Below are 22,321 nucleotides of genomic sequence, written 5' to 3'. Positions count from 1 at the left end.
ATGTTGATTACAGGACAAAAATAATTGAGTACTTATTTGTAAATGTTTTATAATGACTATATATTTGAATAATTATTACATATTCAAGTGTATGTAAATTGAGGTAAATCTGCATGAAACAGGCACACACTAGCTATAGCTGTGTAAAGAGAAAGAAAGGCTTAATAGGTTTTAGGCAATAAAATTTAAGTTATGGATTGCAGATTCAAGGGCCATGAAAAGGTCAAATAATTGATTTTTATGTCCCCCACTACTCTTAGAAGGGAGGGCATAAAGATTTGTCTATGTCTGTCCATCAGACTGACACACTGTTCATGTGATGGAATGCGGAGGCATCTGTGTCATATAAACATGTCACTATAGTTGTTTTTTTTGTGTTTTTTTTTTTTTTTAACTTTGCTGAAATTAACTATAAGTCTATTGTTTATGAATACAAGTATTTGATTCATACAAGGAAAAAACCATAAGGGATAAACTCCTTTTGTGGAGATATTTGAATATGACATTGACCTTTACATGATCTTGACTGTCAAGGTCAGATGCTTGAATTTTGAATAAAATTGCCATATCTTTGTCATTTACAGATAAATTTTGTTCATACTATGATAAATTGATACGTAAGACAAAACCTTCATGTAGAGTAATTGAATTTTATTCATACTATGACAAAACAACACACAAAACAAAACCATCATGTAGAGTAAATGAATTTTATTCATACTATGACAAAACAACACACAAAACAAAACCGTCATGTAGAGTAAATGAATTTTATTCATACTATGACAAAACAACACACAAAACAAAACCGTCATGTAGAGTTTTTCAAGTATGGTGTTCGGCTTTAAATTGTACATTGAATTTTTAAAGTACATTGACCTAGGTAAGAACTTTTACGACTTATTAAGACCAGGAAAACAGTATTATCTTTTCAAAAAATAAAAACAATGACGTAAATATGAACTCTTATTCATCAGATAAAGAAATAAAGTCATTAAAGAAGTTGTTGTGAAGGGTTTTTTTTATCTGTTCGGAGGAAAGAATTGGTGTAGATATAAGTGTCTGGTATTTCCTATACCGTTACATACAACACTTAAAGTTAAGTGATTGTAAGTACCTTGTTGAAGTGTGAGACACACATCAAGTTCAAAACCTGACCAAAAGTGATATTTTTAGGTATAAATTATCACTAAATATGTAATTTTATTTGTTTATCCGTATGAATTAATTCTTTTGTTCTCAAGTACTAGAGGATTGGTTATTTGTGAAATTTTCTTTCTTAATATTAAACAAGATTACTTAAAGATCGATAATGTATAAAATAATTATTATGAAGGTATTCAAATTCTATTTTAAGGATTTACTTTACAGACTCATGCTACCTTATTGTATGTGTAGATTGCATGAAAACCTCAAATGAAAAAAGCATTTTTGCTTTTTTGGTTGGTTTTACACCCATTTTGTCATATATTTTGGTCATATCTTGGCAGTTGATGCACCTAAACCTCTTTCCTTGATAAATAATTGACCAAGTTTTCCGCATATTGCAGACTAGTACTTATCCCACACGATTTCTGAATCAGCAGCGGGAAACAAATGACCATAAGAGTCAATGTCCATGACAGTTGTCAAGGAGAAATGTTGCCTCATTCAAGGATCGAACCTGAGCGGCTCCTGGGTTACAAATCCCATGCTCTTCCCTATTGCGCAAGGCTTGCAGAAAATGCACTGCTATATTATTCTTTGCACTGTCTTATGTCAAGGAAACTGTTATTTGTGATAATCATGTCAATGTTGGGAGGAAGCAAGGCAAGTTCTACAGTTAAACATACTTAGACATGGTTACAGTTAATACATAGTCTTCATTATCAAGATGTAGTACCGTAAAATTCCTAATAAACGCCCCTCCCCTAACAAAAGCCCCCCCCCCCCCAGGCTTTTTGATATGGAAAAAAATCTGCTCTTTAATAAATCCAAAATTTTATTCAAATCCTTCAGAATCCATTTTATTTCATAGTAAACACAAAAATGTATCACATGAACTTTAAAATCAACACACTTTTTAATGTTATTGCCAACAATTGTTAACACTAAATATATTTCAAATGATTTTTGGATTTAGGAAAAAACATGTAATAATAGCAATCCTTTTGGAAAATGTTTAGCCCCCGGGGGCGTTTAATAGGAATTTTACAGTACCTTAAAAATGATGCATCAGTCAAATGTAAACTCTCATCCACAACCTCATTTTATAATTGGGACATTGCTTATGAAAATTTCAAACCCCAGGTAATGGCAGAATAATCAAATGGTTACATTGTCCTGCTAAGATAACCCTTCGCTGTGACTTGGACGTATTATTTTTTTAAAGTTGTGTAATTAGTACGGAGATGTCAACTATCTGTTGGTTTAAACATATTCATTTAAGCTAGAATGCAAAACAAGTTCTTGCAACTTATATGAATCTTTTTCTAGTCTGCTTCCTGTATTGGAACCAACCAGTACTGGTGTCATATGAAGAAATATGGTTGTGACCTGGTTAGGGCTCGGCGTTGAGAGGCAGACACCTTAACCACTAGGCCACTGCTCCCCTTAACTTACTGTTGGCTGACTTACCGCTACTTCAAATCCTCATCTTCATATCTTCTGTATTAATAACGGACAGTTTCAGGAATACTGGACAAGTGTATTGCAGCAGGAGAATGTTTAATTGCTTTATTGCAACTTACTGTTTTGTCCCTGGTTATAGCTCTTGGCTTATTGTAATAATGATGCTATGCCCTTAAAATGTTTCTTGAATATCATATAATTATGTTATTATAATGACTCCTTTTTACAAAATGACAGTAAATTGATGTCTTCTTATTAACATACTTGTACTTTTGGTTGCCTTTATAAACTGAATTCTATCAGACAAACCTATCTTGTAACATTCTTACACTTGTCCTACAAGTACAACTATCTGATTGATTATGAATCAATTAAAATTAAATTTTGATGGATTGATTCGGCATGTAAAGTTAACTGTCATGTGATATGTTTTGTGGTGTGGCGCCTAAATGGCATACGTGATGTTTATATGTTATGAAAACAAAAAAGATGTTCCTGTACTTGATAAGCTATCAGTAAGAAGGAATAAGAAAGTTAATTGTATAATAAATAGGGGGAAGTTAATTTGCGGGCCCGGGCTTTGGCTTGCCCGGCTATAGACAATATATTTAAAAAGAAATCATTTAAAACTGAATTCAAAATATATATAGATTTTTATACTAATCAGTAAAATTTTTGGTGTAATTTGTAGTTAGACACCGTCATTAGTCCCCTACCAGTTTACCGGAGGGGACTTTAGGTTTACCCTCCGTCCGTCTGTCCGTCCGTCCGTCCGTCCGCACTCACAGGAGAGTAATTATGTGGCTAGAGGGACAATAGGTAACTGTTCTTTCTCTTTGATGTCATTCATTCTGTAATGCTTTTATGTGGCTATTTTCTTTTAATTGTGTGGCTAAAAAGAACAATAGAGAGAACAATAGAGTAGCCACATAATTACTGTCCTGTGAGAACCTCCGTCTGTCAGTCCGTCCGTCCACAAAACTGGATCCCGCGATAACGCAAAAAGTACTGAAAATATTTTTATGAAACTTGATATATGGATAGATGGCAGTATGGAGATTATGCACGTCTTTTTCTTTTCTTCCTATGTTGAAAATTCTGGTTGCTATGGCAACAAATAGACTGAAAATATGGCAAATTTTACACATAACCTGGATCCAGTGATAACACAAAAAGTACTGAAAATATTTTTATGAAACTTGATATCTGGATAGATTGCAGTATGGAGATTATGCCATCTCTTTCTTTTTTTCCTATGTAGACAATTCTGGTTGCTATGGCAACAAATAGACTGAATTTTAAGATTTCTGATTCTAGTTTTTGTTTTTTTGCTATAAATTCTTTATTTCTAAAGGTATTTCCTTCCTTCAAACTTAAAATATAAGTTTCTAGTCATCAACAACATCATATGTGACAAGGTTTACAACTCTAGTGCAAAATTTATCAGAATTTCCTCCCTTGAACTTAGAATTTTAATGAATTTTATTTTTAAAATAACTTCTTTATTTCTGAATGTATCTACTTCAAACTTCATATATATGTTTCTTATTATCACTCAACATTAGTGAGAAAGTCAATACTCTAGCAAGACTATTTCCAGAATTATGCCCCTTTTGAACTTAGACTTTTTTCGAGAAATTGGTAATTTTTACTCCAACTTCTTCAATCATTATAGGATTTTCTTCAAACTCCCACATCATAATAATATGACAAGGTTTATAACTCTAGCATCCATATGTCCAGAATTATCTCCTCCTTAAACTTTGAATTTTTCTTATTCATTCTTTTAACTTTCTTTTACTTCATATTCAAAATAAACATTCATTATCAACACATTCATTACTAATTGTTCTTTGTTACACTCACATCATGTATGATGTCTTGCATAGATGTCTTATCTCCTTTTTAAGAATTTTGCTTTTTAAAAATGTTATATTTTGATAACAGTAATGTTTAAAAAAATAACTTTAGAGTGTCCTTCAGGCCGTCTGTCTGTCTGTACATAAAAACTGTTTCCTGTGATCACATTTAAAGAACTTTTTCAACAAATTTACTTAAAATAGAAACATAAGTGAATGGCCAATGGCCCTTCAGAATGTTGCTGGGGTTCTAACCGGTAGGGGACTTATGGATTGCTTGCAATACCATGATAATTGCTTGTTTTTAATGTTACTCAATCAGCAAGGTATACGGATAAAGAAATAGTCACAACTTTTCGGCTGAAAACCGAAGCAGGTCATGAAATACAGAATGGCACCTTTAAAACTAACAATGAAATTTGTTTATTATCTTACTTCCCTGTTCATAGACTTTGCCTTTGTTAATATTACATTAAGCATTACTAAAATAGCCCATCTTCCTCCTCGCTTAACTTTGCAGATCTTATTCGGTCACTTTTTACAGATGTTTCCAATATCTTTCTCTTTCTTAATTTTATATCATTGTAATCTTGTAATTGCTTTGAACTGTCCATTGTCTGTCCTTGAAACGGATAGCAATAGCAGATACTTAAATTTAGCCATCAACTGTTATAATATCTAAAATAGCCTTACTTTTTACATCAGTTTTCTCCCTTGAACTCAAGTCAAGATTAGTTCTCTCCCTTTTAATTGTCATTATTTCAAGTATCAGTTGTCTCCCTGTAACTCTAAACTTTAGATACCTGTGTGACTGCAGGGATTTATTATTCCTACTCATTTTTAACCAGTGTATGCTATCTTTTTCATGGCAATATGGGAGATTGTGGGCTTGTGATTCAATAAGCAAATAAAGATAATATTAATGTTTGTTAGATGATGATAAAACTCTCTGTATATGAGATTTTTAGATAACTCCCCAGCAAGGTCAAGTGTGTATTAAGATTATATCAGAAACTAGTTATATTATTAAACACTTAAGATGAATATATATTTTGTGTGAAAAAGTATGATTATGGTTTGTGAAAAAAAAAGTTCCTTTTTATATGTTCTGTTATGTAAATTAGCGTAATAATAATAAACTCAGCTTGATGCTTTTTTAGGCACTTTAAACACAGTAATAATTATGAGTGCCAGTGTGAATGCCTTATATTTTGTTGTTGCTTATTTCTTTCTCTCACTATATTAGTTTCACTTCTGGTATACCCCATTCTTATGCTTGATTAAAGAAAAGATTTGTTAAACTACTGTGGGATGTGCTTAGGCCCAAAGAGGGTTTTGTGATGAAGCGAATCAATGGGGTTACCCCATGTGGAGCCTGAAAAAAAAAATGAATAAAAAAAATAAAGAAAATTTCAACTTCACCATACTTTGTCTTAAATATATTTTAATACATGTAACTGAAAATAATACGACTTTTACTTCAAAGGCATTATGCTGTTATAAAATTCTTGAAATTGAGACATCCCTCAATGCAATTAAATTTAAACATTCAGTGAAATCTTTGCAGATTTAATTAAACTTTACATATTGCATAATAAATTGTCTGACATCTCTCATAACTTGCAGCAATAACTTACATAATAAGAGTTCAGAATAAATAGAATTACAATCAGTTATGATCCCTAAAGGAACCTGAATGTATAATAACAGAAAATATTGAGATGTTATACAGCCGCCTCTTGCCTATATGCATTGGTATTGTTGAGAGCGGAACTCAGTAATTGCCGGGCCATGTTAAAGTCCTGTTCTTAATTTTGTCATTCTCTCACATATTTTATTGAAAACTTGGCACAAATGTTTTGACTGTGTTGATGTGTCATGTGCAAGAGCTAGGTCCAACTGTATTTCAAAGGTCAAGGTCACATCTAGAGGTCAATTTTCTAAATTTAGAAAAAGAAAGTTTTTTTTGTGTCTCTAACTTTGTATAGGATGTTGATGTGGGATGGGGTGGTATGGGGTTGGGGAGGGAGGCGGGGCATGGCATAGATCACCAAAACAGACACATTTTGTTGACTTATAATTTTAAAAAGCTCCTGTTTAATTTATACGATTTTCTTGTAAAAAGTGCTGAAAACACTTGTGAAGAAATGCTGTATCCACATCAACACATTTAGACATGTGTTTGATCTATTCCATAACTGTAGTACCTGGTGCATAGCTATAATATTTTGAATAATTACATTGTAATCCTGTCATTTGAAAGAAAACATTTTGTCAGGAAAATTATGGAATTGTTTAAATGAACAGTTTCAGTGTTAACTTTATTGCCTCTTTACTGTTGATATATAGTTGTATAGGTCAGAGGTTGTAATGAAACGGATATGATCACAGCGAATCAGATTTTAGTATGTGATGACCTGGAAAAACATGCATGTTAATAAATAGTTTATTGCCAAATAGGTGATTTGATTAATGACTATATTATGTAAAAAAGATAAAGCAGGAATCTTATGATAATGAGTGCCTTTTTTTTCTTCTTTGAGTTGTTATGTTGCACATGTGATATTTCCTAGCAAAAAAACACTGCCTGACAATGTGAAATATGTCTAGTTGTGTGGTAGAGATATATGTGTATATATTAAATTCTAGAGCAGATTGCATTTGGCTAGATTTATTTTACAACATTGTTTTCTTATCTAACATAGTCAAAGAAAAAAATATAAAAATGGCAGCCCTGACAGGCGATGACAAAAGTATGTTTAAATGCAAATGAAATAAGAATATTTCCATAGCAACTGACTATTTCCATAGCAACTGAATATTTCCATAGCAACTTGACTTTCACCACAATACAAGCAGTCTCTCTTATTTCATAAATACAGTGATATTTTGAAACTTTCAGTACAAATTACAAAACATAAACAAAAAATACAAGTTTGACTTGTCAGTATATATATTTAAGGTAGTCTTACTGTACTGCTTTTCTGCCAGAAAAAAACTAACATCGCCAATATCGTACCATTATGATTATTTTCGGAATGATATTTTTTCAAAATCTTGGGCATTAGATTATTTACAGTCTTTATTTACACTTTCTTTATCGCTATTTACTAAATTCCAGTTATAAAAATTATTGAATACCAAAGATTGTTAAAAATAACGTTCCGGAAATGACCGATTTATTACGATATTGGCAGATGTTAGAATTTTTTTGGCGGCAAAGCATTACAGTACGACTACCTTAAAGATTTTGTTTTTCATTTGACAAAGTTATTGCCAGATATACCACAGATTGATAATGCTGCGGAATATATTTCTTTTACCGATGTATTTTAGTCTGGACAAAGCCATTCAGATTTAAGGGAAAAATATGATATATGTACTGACTGAATAACAAACAGTGCAGACCATGACCAGGTATGGCACGGCTGATCATGATCTGCACTGGACACATGGGTGCGATTGATTGAGGCTGGCAGAGTAAGCGGGTTTCTTTGTGTGTGTTTTTTTTGTGGTTTTTGTGTCGCCTCTACGGATGTTGCCTCTATAGGGATCACTTCTCCGTCGTCCGTCCGTCTGTCTGTCTGTCCATCTGTCTGTCCGTCACAAAACTTGTCCGGACTACAGGAATGATCAGTACCAAGTCTAGTTGTGCATATTGTCAGCATTTTCCGATTCAATGATTTTTGTCAGAGTTATGGCCCTTTAATAATTTTTATTTTTAACCAGGTTTTCCGAAGGAAAAAACTGGTTATTAGATTGAGGTATGGCGACGGGCGGGCGGGCAGGCGTAAACAATTTCTTCTGCACGCAACTCCTCCTACATTTCTCAACGGATTTTGACCAAACTTTCACAGAAGCTTTGTCATCAAGTGCCCGGGCGCATATTGTCAGGGTTTGTGACTGGATAATATTTGACCTAATTATGGCCCTTTGTTTTTTTTCCTAACTTTACAGGAATGATCAGTACCAAGTCTAGTTGTGCATATTGTCAGCATTTTCCGGTTCAATGATTTTTGTCAGAGTTATGGCCCTTTAATAATTGTTATTTTTAAAATTTGTCCGGACTACTTCTCTTATACCACTTATGCAATTTCAATGAAACTTTACAGGATTGATCTGTAGCTTAAGTCCTTGCGCATATTGCACGGTTTTTCCGGATGAATTATTTTTGGCTGAGTTATGGCCCGTTGATAAAAAGGTGTTTTTTTTCTGTGTGTTGTCAGATACACAAAAGCTGGTCCGGATTACTCCTCATAAACTACTGGTGCAATTTTATCCAAACTTTACAGGAATGATCAGTACCAAGTCTAGTTGTGCACTGTCCGTCTGTCACAAAACTTGTCCCAACATGAAATTGGCCATCATGAGGCGACACATGTGATCACTGATCGCTCTTGTTTTTTTTTTACATTTACTTGTTTTTAGCTCGACTATACGAAGTATATGGAGAGCTGTCCTACTCGCCCCGGCGTCCGCGTCCAGATTTCAGATTAAAGTTTTGGTGCTGTAAAATATTTTTCACTATAACTTTGTCATTTCTTAAGGTATCAACTTCAAACTTCAAATATATGTTCCTTATCATCAACCACATCTTATGTGACAAGGTTCATAACTCTAGCACCAATATTTTCAGATTTATCTCCCCTTGAACTTAGAATTTTCCTTAAAAAATACTATTTTTTACTGTTACTTCTTTATTTCTTAAGGGATCAACCTCATACTTCAAATATATGTACCTTATCATCAACCACATCTTATGTGACAAGGTTCATAACTCTAGCACCAATATTGCAAGAATTATCTCCCCATCAACTTAGATTTTTTTACTAGAAAAATGTTATTTTTTACTATAACTTTTTTAGTTTTAAAGGTATCTACCTCAAACTTCAAATACTTATTCCTTATAATCAATTATATTTTATGTGACAATGTTCATAACTCTTGAAGAAATTTTTACAGATTTGAACTTAGGATTTTCTTTAAGAAATATTATAACTTTGTTACTTTTTAAGGTATCTACTTCAAACTTCAAATATATACTTCTTATCATTACATACATGTTGTGTGACAAGCTTCATAACTCTAGCGTGACTATTTCTAGAATTATTTCCCTTGATCTTGGAATTTATTTTAACAAATGTTATTTTTTTACTATAACTTAATACATTATTATACATAATTGATTTTTCTTTCATAGTTTTGTCCTCCTTACTGCGTCCAGTATTTTATTAGTCGAGCTTGGCTGTCTCCTGTGACAGCTCTTGTTCTACTTACAGTTAATTGATATTATTGTGAGATTTCTTTTTTTTTTTTTTTTGATGCCATAAGATCAACTAATTTCTCAGTTACATGTAAGCACTTGTATACTTAACAAGGTATAAAAAAAATTGTCCGCTTTTTCTAAGATCAAATGATTCAAGCTTTATTTATGTGGGTTTTGAACCCAGAAAAAAAACTACACATTCCGGTTTTTACACATTCTGGTTCATTACGCCGGGACATGTTTTCAGGCATGCGTCTAATTCCATTCTTTCTTAATGGCTGAATCAAATGATTAATGTTTGTATGATGTCATTTTAAGAATGCAATATGCTTAAATGAAAATTTGAACAGTTCAGAATGCTAAATTGAATTTTAAATCAGTGTTTACAATTTCTTTTTGACTTTCTCTTTAAAAAGATTTATCAAAAAGATATAAATTGGAAATATATAGATTATCTGTTTTCTGATGCCTTTAGAATAAACAAATAGGCAAACATTTATAAAATTGTATGTCAATGTAAAATTTTCAGATTTTATTTTAATCTTAACATACTTAAGTTGAAAGGTCTCTTTGAAAAAGTAGTTCTCTGAAACCAAATAAAAACTGTGTAGTGATATAAGAATGCGAGCATTAGTCATCAGGTTTGAAAATGTCAAAGTTGCTAAATGAAGAAAGATAACCCATGTCATCTTGGGCAACAGAGGTCTTTAAGTGTTGTGTAAATAATACTTTTGTTTGCATAGGATATTAATAAAGACAGTTAGCTCAGACATTTAATTATCATGTATATATCTTATGCTGTGATAAGACTGTCTGCAAATCTTGTAAAAGAGGACAGAATGACAATGACACCGTGTTAATGAAGGGGGATTACTCTGTATTGACTCAAAGGGAATTTGAGATAAGGGAGTTAATTCTTGTTTATTTGAAGAATAAGAATTTCGAAAAAAATAGTACTAAAACTTGAAATAATGAGTTTTATGAAGTGGTTTATTTATAAGTATGAATATACATGGCAATATTAAAGTTTATATTATCTTATGCCACTTGTGATGGAGGAGTTGCCGGCACGGATCAATACATTAGAATTGCAGCAACTCTTTTAATCTTGCATGATCTTAAGAAGCAACTAAATGGGTTCCAGTAAGCGGAGTCTTAGTCATCACTTAGCTCCAGCCAGCAGAGGTGGTTTTGACCTTTGGTATTGCTACAAGTATGTTACACTCAAGGTTAGCCAAAATCATCTTTCTTGTTTCGGCATGATATGACCTAAATTGTGTAAGTGTGCTGTAAAACCAAACAAAAAAATATTTTTATGATGAGAAAAGTGATAGACATGTATGTTATAAAATATGATTTTGAATCATAGAGGGAGCAGTGGCCTAGTGTTTAAGATGTTTAAGACCTTTAAATCATGGGTTTGAGCCCACTTGGGTCATAACGGTTATGGGTAAGAGATCAGCACTTATTTGTTCAAGGAAGCGCTATTTTCTATAATTTAAGTTGCAAGAAGTGAATTGTTTTGTAATTGAGATTACATAATCATTATGAATACGTTAAAACTCAATAGATTTACAATGTCAATCTAAAAAAAATTTAAGTAAAATTTTAATTTTGCCATTATCAATATGATCCTAAAATGATATAACCTAACTGTACTTGATTCAGATATTTCCTGTTGTTTTTGCGTTACAATTAGATGACTGACATAATTAATGTAATAATTAAATAGCAGTAAGATGAAGGACAATTAGGCTATTATGCAAATTATTTCAATAATTGACTTGTAGATTAAAATTCATGAGCATATTATCAAATACCATATGCCATTCTAAGATTTAATATTTATTTTTTTTTTATTGAGCATATTATATACTCGATGAGTATTCTTTCCGTCATTCTTTCTGTTTAACCTTTTTACCCTTTCTCATTAATACTGTCATTTATTGACATAATTATATCTTCAAATTTTTTTTTTTGTTGGTTACTTGGTATACTGACATTTGCCCCTATCCCCTTCCCAGCACACTATTGCATTAAAGTTAAAGCTGCATGCCTCCAGATGAGCCAAAATATTTCATGAAACCTTTAGAAAAATGTATTAAGATCTTAAGAAAAGTAAAAAGATTCAATATTTAATCAATTATTTACATGTTATGTGCGATTAATGACTGATTTTGCAGTATCAATCACTATAATTCTACTGTGTAACTAACGCAGTAAGAGGTATTTATGTATATTTTGACCTATGTACGGTAATTTACATGGATCGTATTTTAGTGCCATTTTCACTGTGTAAATTACTTTCTTTGATCACTTCACAATATTTTACTTTTAAGTACATTTTCAAAATTTTCATAAAATTAGCAATAATCTGGAGGCACTGCTGCTTTAAAATAAAATGAAAATTGTTTTTCCTTATTAGATGAGAAAATCTTTGGTCACCTAGTTGACAGTGATGAAAGCCTATCTCTGCCACTTTTATGTTCATGACAACTAAACACAGGGGGCTTGCGACAATTGATAACGGGCCCCAAGATACCTAATTGTTTGCAAAGCCTATTAGGATTTGACCCCTGATAGACATGTTTAGGGAAATAGGATGACATTTATGACAACAGGGCTAATGTTATCCCCTATAATCCCCTGTCCCCCTGGGCTAATACTACATTCATTCATACTATGTTTTTAAATTTCAATTAAAGGGATGTAATAATAGAAATTAGGCTTAAGTATGGGAAAGGAGTTTGGAAGTGAATGGTTTTATTTTCTAATTTGTTTAATAAAGAAACGATATGTCGGGGGAAAAAATGAGACTTCCTGTTTTTCTTATGCCATGATCTTCTCTTAGAAAAATATATAGGGGATATATCATTGTCACAACAAGTGCTAAGTCATATGAAATGTTTTTAAACAGTTTATGAAAACCCTGTATATTTTGTCCTCTTATTGCAGTAACAGACTAACTCCTTATATGATTTAATAGGAGTTAAGCCGTTACTGCAATAAAGTGACAGACAATAATTATGTCATTATTGAAAAACTTACATAGGACATGAATTTTCCTTAATGCTTTCAATATAGAATCTTGTTTATATGCACTTGCAAAAGCTGCTGTTCAGCAAGATTATTTTTTTATATTATAAATCTCTATAACTGATAATGAACTGTTCCAGATAGGTAGGGCTGGTCCATCTTACAAAATCAAATGGGTAAAAGTTAGTCTGTATATGTTTATTTTTAATTTTTTATAAGTAGAATATTAAAATACTGAAACCCCTCCACCTAAATAATGGAAAGTGCCAGATTTTAGAAGTTGGACCTGTCCATCTTAATAAGTGGGGGGTATATTTCCTCTGTTTGTCTGATTTTAGAGAAATGTTAGTGTAATTATGTAACCAATTATAGCACTCCAGACTCTAAGGTAACTTGTACATTAATTAAAAGGAAGGTTGTCTTGGATAATTGGTTAATTGGAACCAATTGTTTTACCAATTACCTCCGCTAGATGCCATTTCAGTTTAATTGAGCCGCGTCACGACAAAATCAACATAATGGGTTTGCGACCAGCATGGATCCAGACCAGCCTGCACATCCGTGCAGTCTGATCAGGATCCATGCTGTTTGCTTACAAACCCTATAACAAGTAGAGAAACTGATAGCGAACAGCATGGATCCTGATCAGACTGCGCGGATGCGCAGGCTGGTCTGAATCCATGCTGGTCGCAAATCCATTATGTTGGTTTCGTCATGACGTGGCTCAATTTGTTTAAACCACACATGAAAACACTCTTGGTAAAGCACAACTGGAAGTTATGAAAAGATAATAAAGTCAATAATTGCTCTCTGTATACATATAACAAGGTTTTAATTAAGTTTTATTCATTTAAATTTATTATTGTGTAGTTGAATTTGTTAAGTTTTGTAGATTTTATTTTAAAAAAAAACAATTATTCAATACATAATTATGAAATTTTAACTTTTAGACCAAGATAAAACAGTATTTTGATAAGACTTAAAATAGGCAACATAAATTTGTGTTTTATATCTTTACAATTTTATGACCAAGTTTGTTTATGCAGGTGAAGAAAGAAATAAAAAAGGGAGGGGGGTCGTATAAGTTTAAACTTTCAAATTTCCATTTCTGACTGGTCGTTTTTATGAACCTGTGTCCTTTTTTTTTCAGGAAAAAATGACAGATTTTTATTGTTATGGGGCACAGATAGAATTGAATTTTAAGTACATTTGTAGTTGATTTTATTACAGTTTTCACTGACACCTTATAACTTGGTAAAGAAAGAAATTTTGACCCTTGAATAAAAGTTTGAGCTGATAAAACTTTGTTTATTGAATGATACCTGCCCCCAAAAGCCACTTAATTTGGATGACAATATATAATGTGACATTGATTATGGTTGTAAAAGTTAGACAATTGCTATACAGTCTTTTCTAGTGTGATTTAGAGTCGAAACTGACCAAAAAAAAAACAGTGGTACTATAAAGATGTGCATTATGGCAGATAAATTGTCCCTCAATTTATTATTGGTGTTTTTACTAAAGTTTTATGTATGTTTTGGTAGTTTATACAGAATTTACTTAAGATTGATTGTATAGGAATATATTAGATTAAAGACACACTCTCGAATCTGTTCCTTGGATGCATTTAAATTTAAATTATTATAATCTTTCAAATCTTTTCTTCAACTATATTGTTTTTACTTTCAATTATTGTAAAATACATAAATTTTATAAACAGGTAGGATACTGCTGGGTTGTGATAACTCCTGTACTGTTAGAAAGAAAGTTAAAAGTTAACATTTTGTGAATTAATCCTGTTATTTCTTTATTATAGATATTTTTTCCTGGCTTGGGTATAATCTGATATTTTATGTGGCTTTGTCTGTACTGACTTCTGAAAGTTAATTAACATGTTATTAGGAAAAGTTCCATTTCACATTCCAAGACTGGTTCTCCGCCACAAAACCAGAGACTGGCATTTGAGACATGTTGCTAAGAATTCTTAGTATGCCAGTCTGTCTTTGTGTCAATCTGGTAACCATGGCGAAAACATGTCTGCCAGGCTTTTTCATGAAAGTTTTATAATGAAAACATCATGGTTAGAATGTTGGCAGCTTATAATTCCGAGTTTATAGTAATTTTGTTATTCCATGGAAGGTTGTAACTTGTGAGAAATTATAGTGATGAAAAAATTTTGTTCTGTCATAAATTAAGTATTTCTTGGTGTTTGACTGTGTATAAAGGTCATTTGAGGTCGTTGTAAGATTGTTTTTTATAGAATTACAAACCCATTCCATGTTTTATGAATTCCAGATGGTAGAAGGGAAAACCCATATAGTATGTACTATGAATGTTTAAGCTTTAGGGTTACACAGTCATATCTGAATTACAATAGATTTAAGAACAAATTGTGACTGCTTTTCCTAAACTGCATGATAATTGTACAGAAAAAATACCTGTTGTAAATAGTGTGAAATTGGTATAGTTTTGAAACTGTAGATGCATGCTTCATTTCACGAAACGTTAATTATGTTTACTGATATGAGGTAAGGTTCTCTGTTGTAATAAGTAGCACCTAAAAGTCATGTGACATAAATTATATGATGTTTTTTGTTTTGTATAATTTCAGGTACACAATGTAGGTTTTGCCTTTGAATTGATGCAGGATGCTGGACTTCCTAAACCAAAGGCTCGTGCTGAAGGTGGGCATTGTTATTATTTAAATTTCTCATCCTAGAATTAATATAACTTAATTAAAGCATGGAGAATTTAATTAAATGTCATCAGATATACCCCTGGCAAAATGTAACAAAGTTTACTATGAATTTTCAACATATACTCATAGACCATGTAATATATTTACATATGGCTCATGGAGAATTAACATACACTCATGTACAATGGAAGAATTTCACATGGATCATATTGAATTAACCACAGAATATTTTCACATATGGATCATGAAAAGTTAAATCTTTTAAGATTTTTTTTTTCAAAATGTACCAATGAAATATGTATTTAAAAAATCTTCTAATGAACAATGGAATATGTCCACATGTTGAACATGGAAAATTTTATCTGTAAAGATATTTTCAACATCATTCATGAATCTTTGAATATTTTCACATATGGACCATATGGAGAATTGTCACATAAAATTTAAAAAAGAAGCTTTCAAATTAAAAAAGCAAATTTAAGTATGGGAATTGAAATTTTGGTCAATCAAAAATACTAGCATTACACAGTAGCCGGTCATTTTCGGGTGTATGAGTGCAGCTGATAAGCCCCGCCAAACAGCATTTAGAGAGAAACAAGAATGATTTATAGCAGACAGCTGAAGTAGCTATTAGCAGTGATTAACAGATTACATGCCCAGTAATTTGATTTGCAGTAGATTGTTATGGCTTGTGGTAACACTACAAATCTGTTACTGTTGATTTATTTATCCTCCCTGTAGACAAAATTCATACCTGCTAACTGACTACTGCCACTTTTGTCAAGTATATACTTCTGTTTTCTTTCTAAAGCTTTTTTGTATTTCATTAACAAACATTTAGAAAGTGGCTTTTAGCCACCTTATTCCTTTCATGCGTCCAGTTATGTATTGAAATGATTAGCAACTAATTTTTCCGATCAGTTAAAAAAATTTTTAAATCTCTTTCTTTAAAAAGTTTGTCAATATTCATAATCAACGCGATTCTTTGAAGTTTAATGCAAAATGTGACAGACTTTTTTCCTTTATTACTATTATGATTTGCCATGTGTTATTACTTCCTTTTTACACTTGACTTTATTTTTATTCATTTTAAATCAAATTTTGATTTTCATAAAATTTATAATATTATCTAGAGAAGTGGTGCTTTGAAACCTTTTTTCTGCTTTGTTTAATATGCCTTGATTCTGATACATGCAATTTCATTTATGTTTTAAATATTAAGAAAGAGAGGAATTTCTAAGTATTTTATAATTATTATTATTATTTTTATTATTAATAATAATTATTATTATTATTATTATTATTATTATTATTTACTATTAGTTATGATCAAAACAAGTTGATATTTATCATTTATTTTAACCTATTTGGTAGTGATGTGTTGATACCCTCCATTCTTTACATTTGTATTTTATAATGTTAATTGAAAGTTTTTGATTGGCTGATTTGAAATTTTCAAATTGACCAATGAGGGAGTCACATTTGGAGACTTATCTTTAAGCATTGTTTTCATAAACTTTAGATCTTGGTCAGTCAAATTAACAAAATATTATGTGATTGATTATCAATTAAGAGCCCTCAAGGTGATGAAAATTTGTCTAAATTACAGTTAAAATTACTTAATGATTGATTAATCATTGGTAACCCTGGAGGGGTGAACAGATACCTTTGCAGTGACAGGGTACATGAGAAATTCTAGTGATTTACTAATGAGTCATCAATCATTATTGAAACTTGTCCTCAATTTGGTGTACAAGTATTTTAAACTAGAATGAAATTCAGCTCTTTTTGAAAATCCATTATTTATGACATTATGTAATCCAACAATTGATTTGTGTATCTTTAATTTTGTCAATTGTCAAATTTAGAAATTGTCAAATTTTAAACTTGCTGTTAACTGATTCAAACCATGATTATGCTTGTTTTTGTAAACAAGACAGTTGAAAATGTGATCAAGTGGATTGTTTAAAGTAATATAGTGATAAAAGTAAACATTGATTTTCTTGGCTGATTAAGCAGAATTGAAGCGCTTTTTTTCTCTGTAACTCCTGTGCCCCCTGTATAATGCCAGGTCAGTCTATATGATCTTTCAGTCTAACCCTGGAGACTTAAATACCCAAACCTTGCAACTATTTTATCTTACCGTGGAGACTATTATATCTGACCCTAGGGATATTTGTTCCCTCCTGACCCTGTTAACTATTATACCTGATCCTGGTGATCATTTAACCTCACCCTAGGGAGGATTGTACCTGACACTGGGGACTATTGTACCTTACCAGACTTTTATAGCAATAACTGCTTAGTTTAGTACTTCGATATTATTTAAACCATACTCTCTATTGGAACTGAAAGTAAACAGTCTTTGCTACGAGTATAGAGCAAGTCTAGCTTTCACACACATGCAGTCTAAACTGGCTATATACTTTACAACATATTTTCCCTAAAATATTGATAATGGACAGTTCTGTAAATAGAAATTTGGACACTTTCTTCCAAGAAATCAGTGCGTAAAGGGTTGAAAAAGCCAACAAACTTACAATGGACAGTAGGACAGTTCAAACTTCAAAGTAGGACTTCTTACACAATATCGGCAGGGTGTTTTAATTTATTAAAGTCTGGTCAAGGTTGCTAGATCATCAATAGACTCTTTTTATTTTAGTGGAAAGAATCAGATTTGAACAAAAATGCCTGCCAGTTTTACTCTTCATTTGACAGGTTGAAGTTACTTACTAAGTGGTTATTTGTATGAACATCTTGAAATAATCATGGGAAGGGGTCTAGGGTTGATTAAGATACATAAGACAGGGCAATCTGAACTTAATACTTGCAGTCTGATTGCTGGCTCTTAAACACAGTTGTTAATTACCAAGAAGCTCAATTTTTATATATATATATTTCATATTGAAATCCCTTAAAATAAGAAAAGACTGTTCAAATTTCAAATTCAGCAGGTTAATTAAGGGTTAAACATAAATAATACTGCAATTAACTTTGTTTCAATGAAAGGAATGCTGCCTGGCATGCATTTATCAAGAAAGATGTCAATTAACCAAGAAAAATGTCAATTAACCACATGACATTAAGATAATTACAACTCTCTTGTATAATATATATATTAAAATTTGCAAAGTATTCTGCAAAAAATTACCTTTTACATGTCAAAATATGCATAACAATTATGCCCTTGACATTATTAACATATTATTTGCAACATATATATTACACCGAACTTAAATTCTTAAACTAAGCAAAGTCCTATATCAAACACATTACATATAAAGCAAAGTTTATAAAAATTGTTCAAAGAATTTCAATTATAAAACAGATAACAAAGACTGACTTAAGCTTTGAACTATCAGTCCAAGCAATCAAGGGGCTGTTTTGTAAACTTCCCCAAAATCTCTCAGCAGTAAATTACAGTTGCCAATCATCATGCAGGCACTGATTATCGCATATAATTAAATCTAACAACAAGTCATTTACAATACTAACAAGGGGATTGAAAAGACTTCAACAGGTGCATTCACAATACATGCTAATGACTCTTGCAGTGTGAATTAATACCCTTATTCTAGCCTCTCCCCAAAAATGATCCTTTGAATAGAATTGTACACTTATTTGAACTTTTAGTTCAAACAACAGTATTCTATTTCCTTACAGAGGCTATATTGAAATCAAAAACAACAATGCTATGCCTCTTGTGCGAAAAATAAACTTATTTCCGTAACTTAATTTTACTGTTACTGCCCGAAAAAGGAGTTAAAAATGTTTTTGCAAGAAAGACTATTGCTATATTATGATGACATACATGTATGGTGTTCTTTCTATATCTTGACCAAGGCTCAAACTTGTAAACATTTATTAACTGTTCTCAGTCTGTACTACAGACCAGATCATACTGGTAACTTTCAGTTCCAGTAGTTAGAGGGTAATTAATTATATTTCTCATTCCCAACTCCCCCCCCCACCCCCCAAAAAAAAAAATGAATAAATAAACAACAGAAAAAAAAAAAAAAGAGACACATAGTGTTAGAACTGTGATATGATAATTTTAAAGACGCAAATTTCATGTGACAGATTTTTAGCTTTGAAATTTAGCACGAGACACTTAAAATGCCAGTGACATCATTGTGATGTTTTTAATTATTATGAAATGTCATATTCAGATAATAAAATTCATTTATATGATTGGAAAAACAGATTTATTAATAATGAATATTCACCTTTTTGATAGCTCAGTATTATTTATATCTTCAACCCGACTTTGTTAGTCTGTTTAAATAAATCTTGTAACATTTATGATCAATAAAATTAGGTATGATACTTTCATTGTAATTAGTACCTTCGTTAATGTTATATAGACTTGCTAATTATAAATTGGAATTATTTAATGACACCCTATTAATATGTTAATTTAGATAAAGTAGGTTGGTCATTGTCCTGTATAGTGCACAGATTTATGATAGATTTCTTGTTACTTTTTCGTAATCTACATGGGGCCATGAAGTTTCTGTCTGTCTGGGTTTTTACTTAGGTTTTTGTTGCTTTATATACTTCTGAAGGAAGGAGGGATTTGATTATGATGTTTTATACATGTAGTTTCTAAATTTAGCTATGATGGTAATAATAGACTGTAAGAGGATGGTTAAGCAAATATGCAAATATAATTGTTACACAATGCACAAAAAAAAGATAAAGTATTTCTAGAAATATGCTATATTTTACTAAATCACTTTTGTTTATATGCACCTCTCCCCAACTACACCCCCCTTCCCAACCTCATGCCACTCCTTCAAGTCCCCTTACAACATCATGAAGTACAGTAAATGAAAGATTACCTTCAATTTGAATTGTGACACAAGCCATTTTTCCCTGCACCCATTTCCTGCACAGCAGCCATAATGAGTGTATTAAATTTTATTTGTAAAAATAAGTGAGATTTATTGCCTCAGATTCCTACTTAAAAAAGGGAAGAAACGGGCTTCCTAGTTATAATTTTGTCCATGACAACATTGGTGTATGTGACATTGATAGTAGCTTAAGTACAAAATTTAAATTGAACTGCCAGTTTTCATTTGTTTATAAGCAGTCAATGTCACACCTGCCTATTCTCTAAATGACATCTCCTTAACATCAAAATTCAATGAATAGAAAATGGCAAAAAAATAGGCAAGCCTAAAAAAAAACGGGTGCTCGGTCACAGTTGTTAAATTGGTTTGATTTACAAAGTAAGTTATTGTCACTTAAAACCCAACCTAAAAAGGCAATCCAGGAAGTTTGTGTAGGTGGTACTGGAGTCACCTAAAAAATTATTTCCCTTCAGTCAAAAAACAATGAACATTTAGCAGGATTAACCCCACCCCTCCCACTATATAGGAGATTACATTTAACTGGTTAAAGATGACCTTTGACCCATCTGATCAAATAGACAACTGAGTATAACTACTAACCTTTGTAAGCTAGCCAGATAGCTTTCTCAGATGAAATATATATTTAATTTCCTCATTTAGAGATTAAATTATCGCATTTTCCCCCTTTCAGGATCGATGTATTTCATCCCCCCCCACCCACCCCCGCCCCTATAGGGACCATAGCATTGTTGGCAAGTGACTGCAAACTATTATGATATTACTAGTAATCACTGATACTGACGTGGGTTTGCATCAGAAGATGGGTGGTTCTACTCATGCCATTGCTTGTACCTGAAATTATACACAGAGGCATCTGAGGGCTTCCTCCACTAGTAAAGCTGGAAATTTACTTTATTACCTTACTATATGTGACACAAAAAGGTTATATGATATATATAAAATTTGTTGTCTGTTTTTTTTCAGATGTTGTTAACCTTGACCTGAAGTGCACTTTGAGAGTTCTTTACAACATTTTCACTAAGTACAAGGACACACCAATGCCGTAAAAGGTCATGGATGTATGACATTTCTATGAAAGGTCAAGGTCATGGAATAAACAGTTCAGCAAAACGGAGAATCTCCAAGATGAAGAGATCTTTATTATTATACAAGTGCCAATATTATCATTATTCGTTCATAATTGCAGTTATTGTTTAATTTTAGTTGTGTTTTTTTAAGGCAATCAAATTAAAATGTAGAGCAAATGAATGCATGTGTGTCAGCATATAGATGTTGTATTTGACTAGCGTATATTATATTATATGAATTCTAATTTGGTATCATTATGATTTTATTAGCTCGACTGTTCGAAGAATAGGGAGAGGTATTGTACTCACCCCAGCATTTGCATTGTCGTCACAGTTATCTTTATGTGTGCAAGTTCTCCAAAACTACTGAAGGGAATGGGTTGAAACTTCACATACATATTTGAGAGCTTAATAGGAGGTAACTATCCAAGGCCCATAACTCTAACATGGATTTTGACAGAATTTTGACGCTTTTCTGAATGTAGAAAATTCTATTTATCAAGCACTGAGAATAGTCGAGCACACCACATGTCCTACTGACAGCTCTTGTTGTATTGATTTTTGTACCATTTTCATGGCTGAATGCTCATATTAGTAATTTACACCAAAAAAACCCCAGCAAAATCAACTTCTATTTATTTATCTAATTTTCATAAAAATCAAATTAATATGATACATCCTCAATCATTCAAAATGTGATGTTCTCATAATTTATAATTCAATAAAGATGATTTTAATAATCTTCACAGATGTCAGTATATTAATATTTTTAACAGCATTTAAAACAAATCTATAAAACAATGTTCATAAGCGTAACACTGTAATATTTATGATTGTTTTAAACCAGACATGGAACGGGTTTTAATGGACTGAAACATCATAAAAATGTCACATGCAGGCCTGATTTTGTG

General features: G+C 31.8%; 1 protein-coding gene across 1 annotated transcript in view; it reads left to right on the top strand.

Annotated features, from left to right (window-relative positions):
- Positions 1-21,587, top strand: part of LOC132725584 (beta-parvin-like) — a 47,135-nt gene extending 25,548 nt beyond the window's left edge. The window contains exons 12-13 of the mRNA XM_060710722.1: positions 15,383-15,455; positions 21,307-21,587. Coding sequence (XP_060566705.1) covers positions 15,383-15,455; positions 21,307-21,389 — 156 coding nt within the window. The 3' untranslated portion in view covers positions 21,390-21,587. The remainder of the gene's footprint in view (positions 1-15,382; positions 15,456-21,306) is intronic.
- Positions 21,588-22,321: the final 734 nt, after the last annotated feature.

Source organism: Ruditapes philippinarum, unplaced genomic scaffold (assembly GCF_026571515.1).
Source record: "Ruditapes philippinarum isolate M1 unplaced genomic scaffold, ASM2657151v2 ctg425_1_1_1_1, whole genome shotgun sequence".
Classification (NCBI taxonomy): Eukaryota; Metazoa; Mollusca; class Bivalvia; order Venerida; family Veneridae; genus Ruditapes; species Ruditapes philippinarum.
Note: the sequence above shows the minus strand (reverse complement) of the source record. Positions and strands in the feature narration are given on the sequence as shown.